We start from the raw sequence: 14,801 nt of genomic DNA, 5'->3' as shown, positions 1-14,801 counted from the left end.
AGCGGTTCCGTTACCGGTGCCACAGCCTGCGGCGGTGGCGGTAGCGTGGCTGCTGGAGCTGGTGGCGGTTTTGCTGTGACATTAAGTAAATGTTTTTTAAAATGGATCTTCCCTAATTCTACCTTCGGTTTCGGAGGTGAAGACTCCTCAGCTGAACCAGCGGCATCCCCCAGGTCCATTTTACTTTTGGGGTTAAAGTCAGTCTGAAGGGGTACTGCTGGAGAGTTCTGAGCTTCATTTTGTTTCTCGTTTCCGAGACCAGTCAGAAATCTATTCGGTAAGGTTTTCTTGGTTAAACTAAAGCTGAAAGACACCTTTTGTCTTCCTTGCTCCTCAAGGTTAACCTTTGTTTTGGTGCCTTTGGGCAAAAAGCGACTCGAAGCAATGCCTTTGAACACTGGGCCTTTGATAAAGCCAGCTTTCTGCACGGTTTCAGGCTTGCCCTGCGAAAGAAAAAGAAGATGCAGTTAGAGAAATTGGTTTGGGGGTTTTTAACTCTGTTCTACAGGCGCACCAAACAATTTTCTTTTACCTAGTGAATTTTTCATGACAATAAAATAGAAATTGATACCCTGGGCTGGAGTCTGGGACAGCAGAGCCGTGCTGCCTTCCGCGCCTGGCGCTCTCTTGAACAAAATCAATTACCCAGTCATTTCCAGTTTGGAGCAAAACCTCCTTTGGGGTTTGGGCTGAGGCTTTTTAACTGACTTATTAATGACCACACGGAAAGTCCTTTTTTCATTTTAGTTCTTAGGGTTTTTAAAAAGAGATAGGGTTTAACACATAAAGTTAATTGAAGAGGTAGCACCACTTGATTTGTGCTGTTTCTGTGGTCCCAGGCTACAAAATACCCCGCTTTTTTAAGCTTTAAGTACATTTATTTTCACATCCCAGGAGGCTGCACCTGGATGCATTTGGTTTCAGCATGAATCAGGCTGCCCAGAATTACAGCAGCGGTTTTAAGCCCCGTCCTTCCTCACCTCCTGCCAACAGCCTCATCTCAACCATCAGTAATTCCTAATAAGTTTGCAGGCTCCGGCGTAGATCAGTATTAATATAAAAATACTCCAAGAATTCCCACCAGGACGCAGTCGTGCGTGATGACTCTGTCACCTCCGGGCCAACCGACTGTAACGCTCCACCTGCGTCTCACCAGCAGCTTCCTGCTGCCTCCTGCCCAGGATCTCCCTCGCCACCCTGCAGCCAGGACCATGCTACAAGCAAGCCCGTTTGTTTTCGATGCTAACGAGCTGCAAGTCAGCTTCTCTAGGACATTAAGAGCTCAGGATCTGCACTGTGAAAGCAGCTGTGACAGCACTCACAACTGAACCCTGGCTTTGGAAATGGAACATATCTAGAGCAACAAAGCTCCTTCACCACGGGAACCTCTTACCTTACGGGATGCGTTCATCCAAGCCCAAGACTAGTAATTTTCAGAGCGTAAAGCGCCGTATTTTTTGCCCATCTTAGCATTTCTCCAACTATTTTAACGCTTAGGGCTTGTCTGTGCAAAAGCTGCGTCACGGGACTGCAATCCCTAAAGATGAACGCTGCCGCACCGTGCTAAAAAGGTGGTGTTGTCGACAGCCCTTAGCCCCACAAATCCAAATTGCACCAGTGTAATTACATTCTGGGCAAGAATCATAGAATCCCAGAATGGTTTGGGTTGGCAAAGCCCTTCAAGCTCCCCCAGCCCAACCGTGCCCCTACCCCTGCCATCCCACCCCCAAACCCTGGCCCTCAGCACCGCCTCTGCCCGGCTGTTAAATCCCCCCAGGGCTGGGGACTCGACCCCTTCCCTGGGCAGCCCCTTCCAGTGCCTGACAGCCCCAAGGGGAAGGAATTGTTCCCCATGGCCAACCTAAACCTGAGAAGCATAAGAATAAAACCGTACAGAGCTGGGTTTTACTCCCGTAACTGTTGCATGAGCACATCTTTGGCGGCAGCAGCGGTTTCCTGCAACCCACTGTGAATTATTACGTACTTTGTTATCCTTTAACTTTTGTAAAACAATGCGTAGCTGCTGAGGCTAAAAGCACCATGGTAAATTATTAAATAAGACGCTGGTGGAATGGAAACCCCACCTCGTTCGATTCGGGCTTTTGGACAGCACAGATACAAAAATAGCCTCATTTTTGATGAAACACAGAGGGGTTTAATTTAACTGTGCAAACCACGTCACGGTCTCCCCGTGACTACTCGTGGCTACCCAACCCAGCACCATACACAACGTTTGATCTTCACCAGCGGACGATTAGCTGCATTCTGGGGAAAAAATGGGTGCAAAAATATAAAAAGCACTCCTTTTAAAGGGGTGTTATTTCTATGGGTGCCATTTCATGGGTGCTTTGAAACGAGTGCCGTGGTTAAAAGGGCACCCAAACACTCACCTTGGAAAAAAAAAAAGCGCATTTCCACAGACTCACCCGGCTCTGAAATACACTCCTCTCTCCACAACTGTCTCACAAGCATCTCCAGAAAGTCATCCTGAAAATACTATCCCTGTTTTCAAAAGAATCCACGCATCGCAGTGATCCAGAGACTAAAACACAAGGGTATATAAACTAATTTGTGGGAGAATAAAGAACTAAATCAAGCATCCAGCCCGTCTGGTAGGAGTTTCTACAGGTCTGAATGCTACTGAGACCACTTTCCTGCAGGATACTGGGCTCAGCCTCTTGAAGAATACGGAAACATCGTTTTGTGGGTTTGCTGGGTCAATTATTATCCCTACGTGACCAGAAATTCACACTTTTTTACCCCTGACCTGCGTATGTGTCTTGAGACAAGGGAAAAGTAAGAGATCTGGTTCCTATCCTCATCTATACCCTGATGTCTAATGGAAGGCATCTCCGCAAATCTGCATCCAAATTCTTATCAGAGGTTGGATTCACTTATTATAACAAATATATATAAAAAATGAATGTGTATATATATAAAAATGTCATTAAAATATAGTAAACACAGTGCATTAGCATTCAAGAGTTTTCTTTCTTGCTCTTCTGTGAAATTATTTTCCGTGCAAAATTCACACTTATGGAAACGTGTCGATGTTCTGATCAAAATCTTTCTAACTTCAAGCACAACAGATCTCAGATCCGAGCTCACACGTGAGTAACGGGGTTTGGATACATCCACCCTTGCACAAACCACAGGACCTGAAGGCAAAAAAGGAGCTGCTAAGCTTCTATTCCTCCCCTTTTCACGGTCTGCTCAGCAGAGATGATACATTTCAGAACAAAAGTTTTGCCCTTATGTGCTCGCCCTTCCAGGGATTTATTTTCTTAAATAACACCAAGTCTAACAAAACTTGACTTACGGAATTTTAAACACACTCCACAGGTAGCTTTTGAAATTTAATAGGTAGCAATTACCAGCAAAAGCTCTCTGGTAGAAGAGTTCTCCTTCCTTTTAATATTTTACAGAAAGGGAACGTTCCCCAGAAACATTGCTTGTGGGTATTTTGCAGAAAGAAAAAGGCGAGAGAAGCTCGCTCTGGCTATTCAGCAGACACACGATGGCTGAACAGCGCTGCTCCTGCAGCTCTCCATTTGCTGGGAGCAGAGGGAGGACACACAGGACGCTCACCAGCGCAACCAGAACGGGCACAGTCCTATGGCATCAAAAATTATTAGCAGCAGTCGTTCCTATGCCAGGGTATTATAAACTGTTCCAGTCCTTCCAAGTTTTCTCCTTTCCCCTTAAATTCATCGAGCCGTATACAGCAAAACTGATTTTTTTTTTCACAGACTAAGCCCTTAAATAATCATCTTCTCATGGTGCAGAAAGCAGCATCTACCTACGCCGAACCGTCGCGCTCGGCTATCGCGGCCCTACGTGTAGGTGGCAGAGGTGGCACTGAAGGTGGTTCCCTTCTTTCCTGGATTTAACCACTGAACCAGAGGCACCCCAGAATGACATCCGTGCGCTTTACCTGGACCCTCAGTCCCTCTCCACTCAAGAAATCCATAGGTCAAACCAACTAGGTTGGGCTAACCGCGCGTCTTGGGAGCTACGTCAAGAAAGGAATCGGTTTTACTCACCTCATTTTCTTCTTCTCTATTGCAATCCAGCCCAGAACACATGCAAGAGAAAAGATAAAAAGAAGGTGTAAACATCAGGCAGAAAGAAAAAACGTAACATCAGATCTCTGGCACTGCAAACGGGACGGACGCGGGGACGCAGAGCCAGGGTAGCACCAAGCCTACAAATAATCCTGCTGCAAGAGATGGCCCTACCAACACCACCCAGTGGCCCAGCAGACACGCCAACTGCCCCTGAGGGGGAGCAGGGCATAAGTTTTGAAGCTCAATAATTTCAGCGCTGAGAATTCTGCATGGACTTTGACAGAGCAAACACTTTTTGAGCAAACTGCTGCCTTGGTGGTGTCTTCGAAGGGCCTGCAAACCAGCCAGAACCTTATTTCAGCCGACACGGCAGAGGTAACGCAGCTATAAAAATCCTGAAAATGAGATGTAGGAAGCTGAATTTGGTTTTCTTTCAGTTTCAGTATTTTAGCAGCCCAGAAACAGTGAAAGTATCTGCCTCTCCCATCACCAGAAATCAAAGATACTTATGAACACCTCATTGCTGTACAACCTGCTGTGGCGCTCAGCATTAATTCCTCCATACTCTGGAAACCAGTCGCTCAACAACGAACTCATTTGGAGCATCACCTCCATCCCAGCCCAACCTGCCAATGCTGAGCCAACGGGAAAGCCCAACTTTTCTTTGCTTCCCTAAGTTCCTCACTCTGATATCGCGAGCAAAGCAGTTTCTCCTCCAAGGAAGGAGAAGGAAGAAGAACGCGACCGCTCTCTTCTTGCTCTGCCCGATACCTGGGAGCGCTTCGGCAAGTTTCTCAGCCCCCAAAGGAAAACTACAGAAGCAGATGTAGAAGTTTCAGCGGTTACCCATACGCCTTAACCGAGATGTCAACAGCTCATCTGGTTTGTCTGTTATTTCCTCTACTAGAAGCCCAAAAGCATTCTCCGGTGCTCTAACCTTTACGGTTGCACGCAGACAGCCTTCTCCCCGTCTACCTCACAGATACAGAGGAAGTTTTCACCTGGACCTCAGCTTTTGAGCCCTAATTCGGTGCCGGCGTGGTGACACGGTGAAGGATTTCTTGCAGAAAAGGTTCACAGATTTCACTTCAGACGTCAGCTACTCGAGAAGTATCAGTTTCTGGAAAAGCAAGCCAAAGCTTTCGGTTTCTGTGTAACCCAGGCAGGGACCCGACGGGGTGACGGCACGGCAATAACCACCCGTTTCCCCGTTTAAACCATCCTCGACAGAGAATTAGGAGCAACCTGCTAGCAAGACCTATCACCAGCAGTAATATACTCCCGCCTCTACGAAAGCTCACGTCCAATTGATAAAGCTTATTAATAGGCCATAAATCACTCTCGGAGCAGCAAGAACAGGGTTTGTTTTCACTGAGGAAACATGAGCCACGAGTTTAAACAAGCTGTGGAGTACAGGAGGGCACGTATGTGATTTAATGGGGTTAAGCAAGCCATGAGTTCAAAATCCTGCTGAGGCAGGGGAGGTCAGAAGCCCTCTACGAACAGCACTTCGACACGAATCAGTGCCCGAAAGGAGGTTTCATTTTTAGGATTACAGAAAATGGAGTTTTAAGACTTCCAGGACTCGGACGTTGTTGACAGTCACATATTCTGAGTGTTAAAACGCAAGCGTTTACACAGGGTGAGGACAGTACTGAGGTCTGGTGCAGCCAAGACCCAACAAAACCCAACGTGAACGTTGGGCTCGATGATCTTGAGCGCCTTTTCCAACCTAAATGATTCAACGAAGATTTTCAAGACGTCTATAACCAGATGCTGTGTTGTGTTGTGACACAGCACGGAATAACAACCAAGAGATGAAAGCTGGTGGTCCTAAACCAAAAAGGAGTAACAGTCTCTTCGTACATAAGAACACAAATTTAAGTAGCTCTACAGTGGGAGACAGGCAATAAAGTTTCATATTGATAATTAATAACCTGTTGTAAGAGTAAAGGACATAACTAATTCCACCCAACAATCCCTTTTTGCTCTTCTTGCTGAAACGTTGCATAAACCCAGTATGAAGCTAAAATGCAGGCAAGTACACAAAGTAGAGGTCACCAAAAACCGAAAGCTAAGAGTAAAATTTTGCCACCCAAGAGGACGTGTCTACAAACCAGCAGGGATCATGGCATGATCCAGGCCAGCTCCAAGCTCACATCCTCCTCAAAGCTTGCAGCCACAGCAGCAGATTTCCCAGACAAGACATGGGGTTGGTAGAGCAGCCTGAGCATCTGCCACCTTGAAACGGTCGCTCCACGAAGGCGGATGGCAGAGCACCAGCTTCTGCACAGGGCGGGGGGGGTCAAAGCAGGCAAGAAAACTGCAGCACACTGAAGGGGAAAACGAGCGAGCGAGCTGAGATCCTTCAAAAGCCAGGAGAAAGCAAGGAGGAAGTTAGGAAACGGGTGATCTTGCTGCTCTAAAGTCACTTGGTAGACTTGTCTGCCCTTGCAGGGGCGGAAATCACTAAAACTTGAGCAAGCGAGAAATCAAAATAACAAAAAGATGGAAACCAGTGAAGAAGGGACCAAACAGAAGACGTTGGATGAATGTAACTGGTTGTTTGAAACACAATATGTAAGAATGAAGTAGATACGACGCTACCGATACCTCGTATAGCCCCGGGTGGCCATATGAGCAATTTAATTTCTTTGGCCAGAGAAGTATTTCCTCTCAGAGGGAACAGCAGTATTCCCTCTCCGCAGCAGTATTTCAGCTTCTCCCTCCTGAATTACGCCTCCGACACCAGCTAAAGCAGCCATCGGCAGCAGAAAGTCGTCCCACCTCGCTACAGGTGCCCTCGCGCAGATTCACCTTAACAAAGGAGGTAGCTGGCTCGGGTTATGGAATGACATTTCCATTTACAGCCTCTTCCTTCGCCCCAGATCAAAAAATAAATATATATATGAATATATAAATAGATTTCCAAAATTAGCGAACGCGTTGCTATTCGCTCGAAAACCCTTTTGCCAAATTCCTCCCACGCTGGGTTTGAAGTTACGTAAGATCCCCACGTTACGAGCACGAGGAAGGAGCTGGCGGGCAGGAGAGCCGGCACAACGCGAGCGTACGGGAGCTGGGGATCCATCCAAACGCACAACCCGCGGGTTTTCCAGCCGCTTTCCAGCCCCGGAGGTTTAGGGCAACCCCGCTGGTTTCCCTCTGGCTGCCCCTTGCTGTCTGCAGGCACAGAAAAGGGAGAGTGTTATTAAAATTAGCATTGAATTTATGCACTGAGTGGCTCATTACGTCAGGAGAAAGGGGTTGTTACCACCCAAAATAAAACTCAAAGCAAACCTGAAGACCTCTGCAAACAAGTGGTTAATAAATTTTAAAAAAACAAACAAGAAAAAAAAACCCCGGGGATCGGGACCATCTTCATCTACAGCAGCCCTATATAGTAGCATTTAAAAAAAAAAAAATAAACAAATACCAGTCTGCCCCTAAAGAAAGGTTGAAAAGAACGATTTTGCCGGTCTGATCTGATGAAGTAATGACAAATATCGCTCAGGTAACAGCGAGATGTGCTCGCACGCAGCCCCCAAACGCACAACTGCGCCCAACAGCAGGCACGGCAGCCAGGAAACCCCAAACCCCCACGGCGTACGGCCGAGTTTGTGTTTCCAGGAAAGGGTTTTTTAAGGCTATGGACCCACGTTCCTACCCAAATTCTTTATATAAATTTATCACTGGCCTTACACAGCATCCTTTTTCCATGTTTTTATTCCTCCAGCTTTCCTGTTCATGGAAATGTCCCAGGTTTGTCACGGGCATGTCAATAAAAACTCAGGTTTTATTTCGAGACTTCACTCCTTTTTAAGATGTAATCCACAGGGTAATCTGAACTATCTGCAGGCTTTGCTTATGCTAAAAAAGCAAACAAAAAAAAAAATGCCTTCAGGCTTCTGTAGTCTAAATGGCAAATGCATTAAAACAAAACTGGAGGAGTCTCACCTCCTGTATGGCCTCCTTTTTTTTCTTTTTTTCCCCCCCTCATTTTCTTCTTCTTAAGAAAGAAAAATTTGGAAGCCTAAAGCTCTTCTTATCTAAATATCTGCAAGACTAACAACCCTGCAAGGCTAAAAAGCCCCATCCCCAGCAGGAACTCAGCCCACCTTGCTTTAAGCTGGGGCCGGGCATTGTGCAGGCATTAGCATAGGTCCATCTGAAAGCCTACCTGCCTCAGCAATTCCCTGCCTTTCAGAAGAAAAGGAACAAAATGCAAAACCTCAGCATTCAGCCGGAGGAAATCCCAACCTCCAGACTGTTTTGCTTAGGCCAGCTTAAGCAGAACGGTCCTGCCAGCACGGGGACGCAGGTGGACTTCCATAGCTGCTCATGGATCCACCAACCTTCATCCGAGCACCAGGCCTAAGCAAACCGGAAGGCAACACAACAAATTAACACCCCGGGTGGAAATGGGCAGTTCCAGGAAAATCCTAAAGGCCAAAATGGAAATATCTAGGTGGATTTCACCACTGCCCGGCCGGCGACGGAGGGCTGCAGCTCCGGGCTTCTGCCGCTGCCGTGCACCACGATGCTGGAGGTGAAGTTTGCTCCCCGCTGTTCTCATTCAGCTCCTGCCACCCTCGAAACCAAACAATTTGATAAAATACTTACAGGTCTGAAGCACTATTGCCCACTCGCTTTATTAGGCTCTAATGTGGCCGGCTAGAGATAAAAAACCACGGGCAAACGCGCGGCGGTGCCTATGAGTAACTGAAATACAGTGCCAAATTGCTGGGAAATCTCTTGTGCAGGGCACTGTGCTTCTAAACGTGTCCCTGCTCCCCAAAATACTGCACCACAGCCGGATAATGTGCAACCAGAAAAAAAAAAGTAGGGAAGTTAATAGACAATCCCACTCCTTCCCCCAAAAAGCCATGGAGAGAGGAAAGGCTAAAGCACACCCAGGGGGAAAAAAAGAAAAATAAATCACTAACAGTATCAAACATCTTATTTAAACAGGAGTTTGAAACCAAGCCAAGCTCCCTGGAAAAGGAGGTCAAGGTAGCTGTAAGCACATACCTGTCCCTGCGGCTCATCCCCCAAACCCAGCGCTCACCCCCTGCTCTCCTAAATCCGCCTTTGCTGGTTTATACAACGTTTTCTCTGGGTTTGCAGGTGTAAGTTTGGAGCAGGGGGAGAGACAGGGTTGAAATATGAAAGGACAGAGAGGATCGAACACGCCAGGAAACCGGGGTACCTGAATATACTCAAAATAACTATTTCTTCTTTCATTTAGAAAAATAGTAAGGGCTGAATGACGTCCTGCGTAGCCACAAGAATGCCAGAATGGGATTTTTCTTTTACCATAGGCTATGGGTTACTGGTGTATGGAGTCACCTGTGATCATGGGCGAACGATCCCTCCTGAAAGGAACTTTATAAATCCAGAAAAACCCCGGACAGGAGCCATTTCAACAGCAGGCGTGACGAAGATTTAAGAAACTCAATTGCTGTAGCTTCCACTTCAGGCCAGCCCGGGGTCCTGTTTCTCGTCGGGCTGGAGGGGAGCCACCGAGAACCGATTCGAGAGGCATTACAAGACAGGATGGAAAACTTATAGCGCTGTACATTTTTACTATGAGCATTTCCACTCCGTTCTCCACAGCTGGGGAAAATACAGGCTAAAAAAATAAAAAAAAAAATAGCATGAGCTAAAATGCTTGTTCTTTGCCAGCACCAGCCAAGGGGCTTCTGTCCGAGCGATGAATTAAACCCTGGGTTGGGCAGAGCCTGGGCAGACCCTTCCAGGGGCAGGTCCACCCGACGGTGAATTAAACCCTAACGAGAGGGGGAAGAAATAAAGAGGGAAAAGGATGATTTTTGAAGATTTGCTTTTGCTGCTTGCACCTCTTGTGAAGGGAAGTGGGTCAGGGAAAACAGCCATTGGGAGGAGCATGTGAAAAGCCACAGGTTTGGGGGTTTTTTTGGCCAAAGCTTCATTTACCAACTATTCAGCTATCTGTGTGTTAATAATATTAGCGGTTTAGAGAAGCTAGGAAAAAGAGCTGGTTAAGAAGACAACAATTTCCAGTGGCCTCCAGCCTTCTGCTCCAATAAAAGCATTGCAGGGCCCTGCTCCTTCCCTAGAACTGCCTGGGAATTCCCAAACTCACCACCACGCACACGGCTCCCGCTCTCCCCTTTCCGCTCGGCGCCAGGGCACATCTAAAGAAGGAATCAAGTTTGAAATCGTGACAGCAATCACCATAAGCAATGCTGTTCCCATGGCAGCCGGGCAAGGGATTTACTGACCAAGCACCAGCACGAGGGAAAGGACAAGGACAAGCGAGGCGGAGGGAGGGGACACGGAAAAGTGACGGTGCCAGAAAGAGAGGGCACAGACCCACAGCTTAACTTAAACCCACGGCTTCTGGCTCAGTACCATGGGAGCATCAGTCCTTGGAGAGCCTCCTCCTCCTCTGGGAGCAGGGAAGGAGCGCTTTCAGCAGCAGCTTTTAGAGTCAGCATCCTCCCACCAACAAAATTTAAATGGGATCACTTTTCAGGTGATCCCTGCCTCAAAATCACCTCCTTTCCACCGGAGCAGGCACAAAGAGCAACAAAAGGAACTGTTTCACACGTACAAGGTACTCTGCATTTTCCCTACCTGATGCAATTAACTCCTAAATCGCGGTGCACACCCCTGAGCCCTCATCTTTCCAGGGCTGCGGTTGCCCCTGGGGAAGGAGAAGGCTGGATCTAACACAAATGCAGTTTATCATCTCCGGCTTAGCCCCTCCAGCAGGCAAGCAGGGGAAGATGAGGGATGGTTTGATGCGGCTCTCTCCCCCTGGGGTACCACCGGCGGGACAGACGGACGGACGGGAGTTGCACAAAGAAACCCAAAACCCAACAGTCCACGGCACTGCCGGCATCAGAGCACGCCGCCGCTTTCCCCAATCATCTTCACCACCTCCCCAAACAATTTTTAACAATCCGAAAAGCTGAAATTAAAACCTCCTTCCTACCGCCAGGGTTAGGCCAGACTTAAAAGCTCAGGATCAGCTCCTAGCTCTGCAACAGCCTGCAGTGCAACCTGAGCGAGTCACTAAGGTGGTTATCCCCGCGCTCCCAACTTTTTTTTATCTCCCCCCACATTCCACCTCTACTTATTTCCAGGCTTTTCAGGCCACGGACATTTTAAAACATCTACAAAGAGCGTTTGCAGCAGCAAGACCCTGACACATGGAGGCAGGACACAACCAAGCCTTACCCCACCGCATGCCCTGGGGACACCGACCCTTGCAAGCCCAAAGTGCTGCCACCAAAGCAGCAAACATCTTCCAACCCTCCGCTGCAGGTTTATAGCAAATTACCCTCCGAGATCATTAAGAAAAGGAGAGGAAGCGAGTGCCAGCCTTCTGCAAAAACTCCCCTCTCGGGTACGGCGTCTGCCGTCGTAATCCGGTGGGGACGGTCACGTTTGACTCGACCGCGGCGGCACAGCGTCAGCAGGCGCTGCCAGGTTATACCCCGGTAACGTTTCTAGGCTCGGAGGGAAAAGAAATTAGTGGAATTAGCAGCAAAAACCAGGTTTCTTTTTTTCTTTAATTTTCCTCAAATCCCCATCTCATGCAATCACCAGGCTGCACAGGAATAATTCAGCATGTGCTGAATTAAACTGCTCTAATGAAGTTAAAAGATGGTTGATCTCAGGAAAATAATTTCAGTATTTAAACCCCGCTGAAAAGCAAGCGGCTGCACCCAGCTCCCGCGAAAAACGAGGTTCGAGTTATACCGACGCTTCCCTAAAGCCCCTCTGCAGCGGCGGGGGAAGCCCAGGAAGGCGAGAGACCTGAAAGCATGCTGAATTTAAAAAAAAAAAAAAAACTAATAATCATCAGAAGTATCTAAGCTGACTTACGATCATTACTACCAGTGACCGGCGCAGGGCTTCACTCTTGGCAGAGAAGTCGGCAGCTCGGGCCGCCGCTTTCCGCTGGACACGCAGAGATTTTGTGGCTTCATCTGCCCCCAGCAATGGCTCTGGGTAATTAAGTCTGTGTGCTAAAAAGGGGGAAAAAAAAAAAAAACAAACCAACCGACAAAGCAGAAAGGCAAAGCCCCTCCCTCGGAGGGCAGGCAGGAGGCGGGGAAGGACTCCGCTCCCCAAGCCCGGGACCCCCAGGGAAGCCCCCAGGCTCCACCGCATCTTCTGCCAGCGACTTCTTGCCCGCTGAGTTTCTAGATTGGGTAAAACCATGGGGGTTTCTGCGCTTCCTTCACCTCCCGCACCCGTCCGCAGGAACAGACCTTCAGCAGGTATCACCATCCCGCCTCACCTGCAGGATTTTCCTTCCAGGAAAGCAAGCAAATTCCTAACCTGACCTTATCCAGGCATCACCAAGCCCGCGTGACAAATACCCAGCCTGGCACCGCAGGTCGTCTTTGTCTCCTAAAATACCTTAAAATAAAGATTTCTGTTTCCAGGCGCAGGCTGGGCTTTCAAGAAGTCCACCATGGCACCCGTCGGGCCCGCTGGTGGCCTCGGGGAGGTCTCCCACCACCCAACGAGCCTGGTGTCACTGGGTGAGGTGGGAAACATCTGCACTGCCGGCGCTGGGACGCAGCCGGACGCGCGCCAGCCGCAACACCCGGCGAGGAGATGTGGCCCCTTAGCGGTCCCCGGCATCCCCTTCTCCCCAAAACAGAAAGCAGGCAGGAGCACTCCCGTCCCCTGCACCCCAAGCAGGAGAGGTTCTTGGAAGATGCATCCTACGAGCTCCACATGGAGGTAAAACCATTAAATTTTAGGGTACTTTTTCACCGAGTCACGCTAGCGAGGCCACCTTATAATTCACAGACACGCACGTAACGCCAGATACTTCCGTAAGTCACCATATGGAAGTCTGTGTTCCCAAAACGCCCCATCCTTACCCCAAAGGCACCCCAAGTTTAACAAGATACTTTCCCCTTAATCAGGGGTCCCTAAATTCAGACCTCAAGCTGCAAGCCGCACCGCGCGCCCCGAGAAACTTTTGCGGCCTCAGCGCTGTAAATGAAATGCTGCAACACCCGAGCCAAGCTTAAGGTGGCTGCTTTGCTATAAAATCCTTAACGTTATTTATTTCTGACGCGATTATAGATGAAGTTTAATCTTCTATCACAAAACCTGCCCGGCAGGTTAAGTCAGCAGCGGGAGACATCTTGGGAGCCGCTCTCAATTCAATAAAAGAAAATAAACCCAAGCTCCCCGCGACACCAACTCCTGGAGAATCGAGTGCTTTAAATCAAACAAATAAAATATATCCAATACAAGACAGTGAGATTAAACCCAGCCTAACATGGCAAGAAGAAACGAGAGCTAATGAGTGAACACCCGCACCCTGCTACGGCTCCGCAACGCCGCGGCCGGTTGCTGTGGCAATGCTAAACACAAGGTGACACCAGGCAGGGAAATTACTGGAGGAACCGATAAATTCACCCCCCTTCATCCCTTTATTTGCAATAAAAGGCCAAGTTGGGAACGGGCTGTGCAAGCAAACTCCTCAAGCACGAGGCTCCGGAGTTTTTTCTGTTGCGGAAGGCTGCAAATGATAAAAAAATTATTGGTTTTGGCTAACCCAGAACGACGCGCTGCTGCTCTCCCGCTGCAAAACCTCCGCCGATGCGCTTCCAGTAGGAAGGCGAGAATACAATTACAACGTGACGCGGTGGAAACTGTAAAATCTTCGGAGTGATGGTGGGTAAAGCCAGCGGGAATCTGGGTTTGGTCCTGAAAATGGCGTTTAAGGTCGAGCATTGCTCAGGCTCCAGCTCCTTCCCCAGACCCAGCTCGACGCCTCTTCCTCCCTCACAGATTTTGGGTCAAATTCTGACTCCTGGCTCATGCTTCTCTTAAATTTCAGGTCCTGTTCCATATCAGCCCCTGGGGCGCTCGGGGAGATGCTCCGGGGGGTGGCAGCCTCTGGGGTGGATCCCGAAAAGCTGAAGCTCACTGGAGAGGGGCAGCCGCAGGGACGGAGCATTTTTATGGAAGTTTACAAAGAAGAAGAAATTGGACAAGTCAGGAGAAAAAAGAAAATCATCTTTTTCAGCAAGCGTCCTACCAAACCTGCAAAAACCAGAGCCACGCTTTGACTTCCTCAAGACTTTTTCCTTGAGGAATCCTACCAGTTCTGGCATGGAAAACCAAAAGCGAAGCGCAACCCAGGCTGCTGCAAAATGTACAGAGCATCGCTGTTCCCGATGGGGCGTGCGGACGCGCCGACACGGGTGTTAAACCACCAACCATGAGCCAAGCCTTTGGCAGCAGCATTTCGGCTCCTCATCGCTTCCTGCGGCGCCGAGGAAGTTGCACGGAAGCAGCTCACACGGCTCCACAGCTCATCTTTATAATAAACCTAAATAATCATCTACACAACATTAAAGAGCACCACACTAGGACCAGTGCTGTTTCATATATTCATCAGTGACATAGATAGGGGGGGTGGAGTCCACCCTCTGCAAGTTCACAGATGACACCAAGCTGAGTGGTGCAGTTGACACGCCAGAAGGACGGGATGGCATCCAAAGAGACCTGGACAGGCTGGAGAGGTGGGGTCATGGGAACCTCATGAGGTTCAACAAGGCCAAGGGCAAGGTCCTGCACCTGGGTAGGAGGCAACCCCTGGTATCCATACAGGCTGGGGGATGAAAGGATGGAGAGCAGCCCTGCCCAGAGGGACTTGGGGGTGCTGGTGGATGAAAAGCTGGACATGAGCCGGCCATGGGCGCTGGCAGC

The 14,801-nt window shown here is 48.8% G+C and overlaps 2 protein-coding genes across 2 annotated transcripts in view; both read right to left on the bottom strand.

Moving 5' to 3' along the window:
* SETD2 (SET domain containing 2, histone lysine methyltransferase) overlaps positions 1 to 4,488 on the bottom strand; it is a 68,449-nt gene extending 63,961 nt beyond the window's left edge. The window contains exons 1-2 of the mRNA XM_035891086.1: positions 4,044 to 4,488; positions 4 to 443 (exon numbers count right to left, since the gene is read on the bottom strand). Of these exons, the coding sequence (XP_035746979.1) occupies positions 4 to 443; positions 4,044 to 4,118 (515 nt within the window). The 5' untranslated portion in view covers positions 4,119 to 4,488. The remainder of the gene's footprint in view (positions 1 to 3; positions 444 to 4,043) is intronic.
* A 1,131-nt stretch (positions 4,489 to 5,619) lies between these two features.
* LOC104123259 (kinesin-like protein KIF9) overlaps positions 5,620 to 14,801 on the bottom strand; it is a 50,066-nt gene continuing 40,884 nt past the window's right edge. Inside the window, exon 17 of the mRNA XM_035891085.1 lies at positions 5,620 to 5,678. Within this exon, the coding sequence (XP_035746978.1) occupies positions 5,620 to 5,678 (59 nt within the window). The remainder of the gene's footprint in view (positions 5,679 to 14,801) is intronic.

Source organism: Egretta garzetta, unplaced genomic scaffold (assembly GCF_000687185.1).
Source record: "Egretta garzetta isolate BGI_Z169 unplaced genomic scaffold, ASM68718v1 scaffold513, whole genome shotgun sequence".
NCBI lineage: Eukaryota > Metazoa > Chordata > Aves > Pelecaniformes > Ardeidae > Egretta > Egretta garzetta.
Note: the sequence above shows the minus strand (reverse complement) of the source record. Positions and strands in the feature narration are given on the sequence as shown.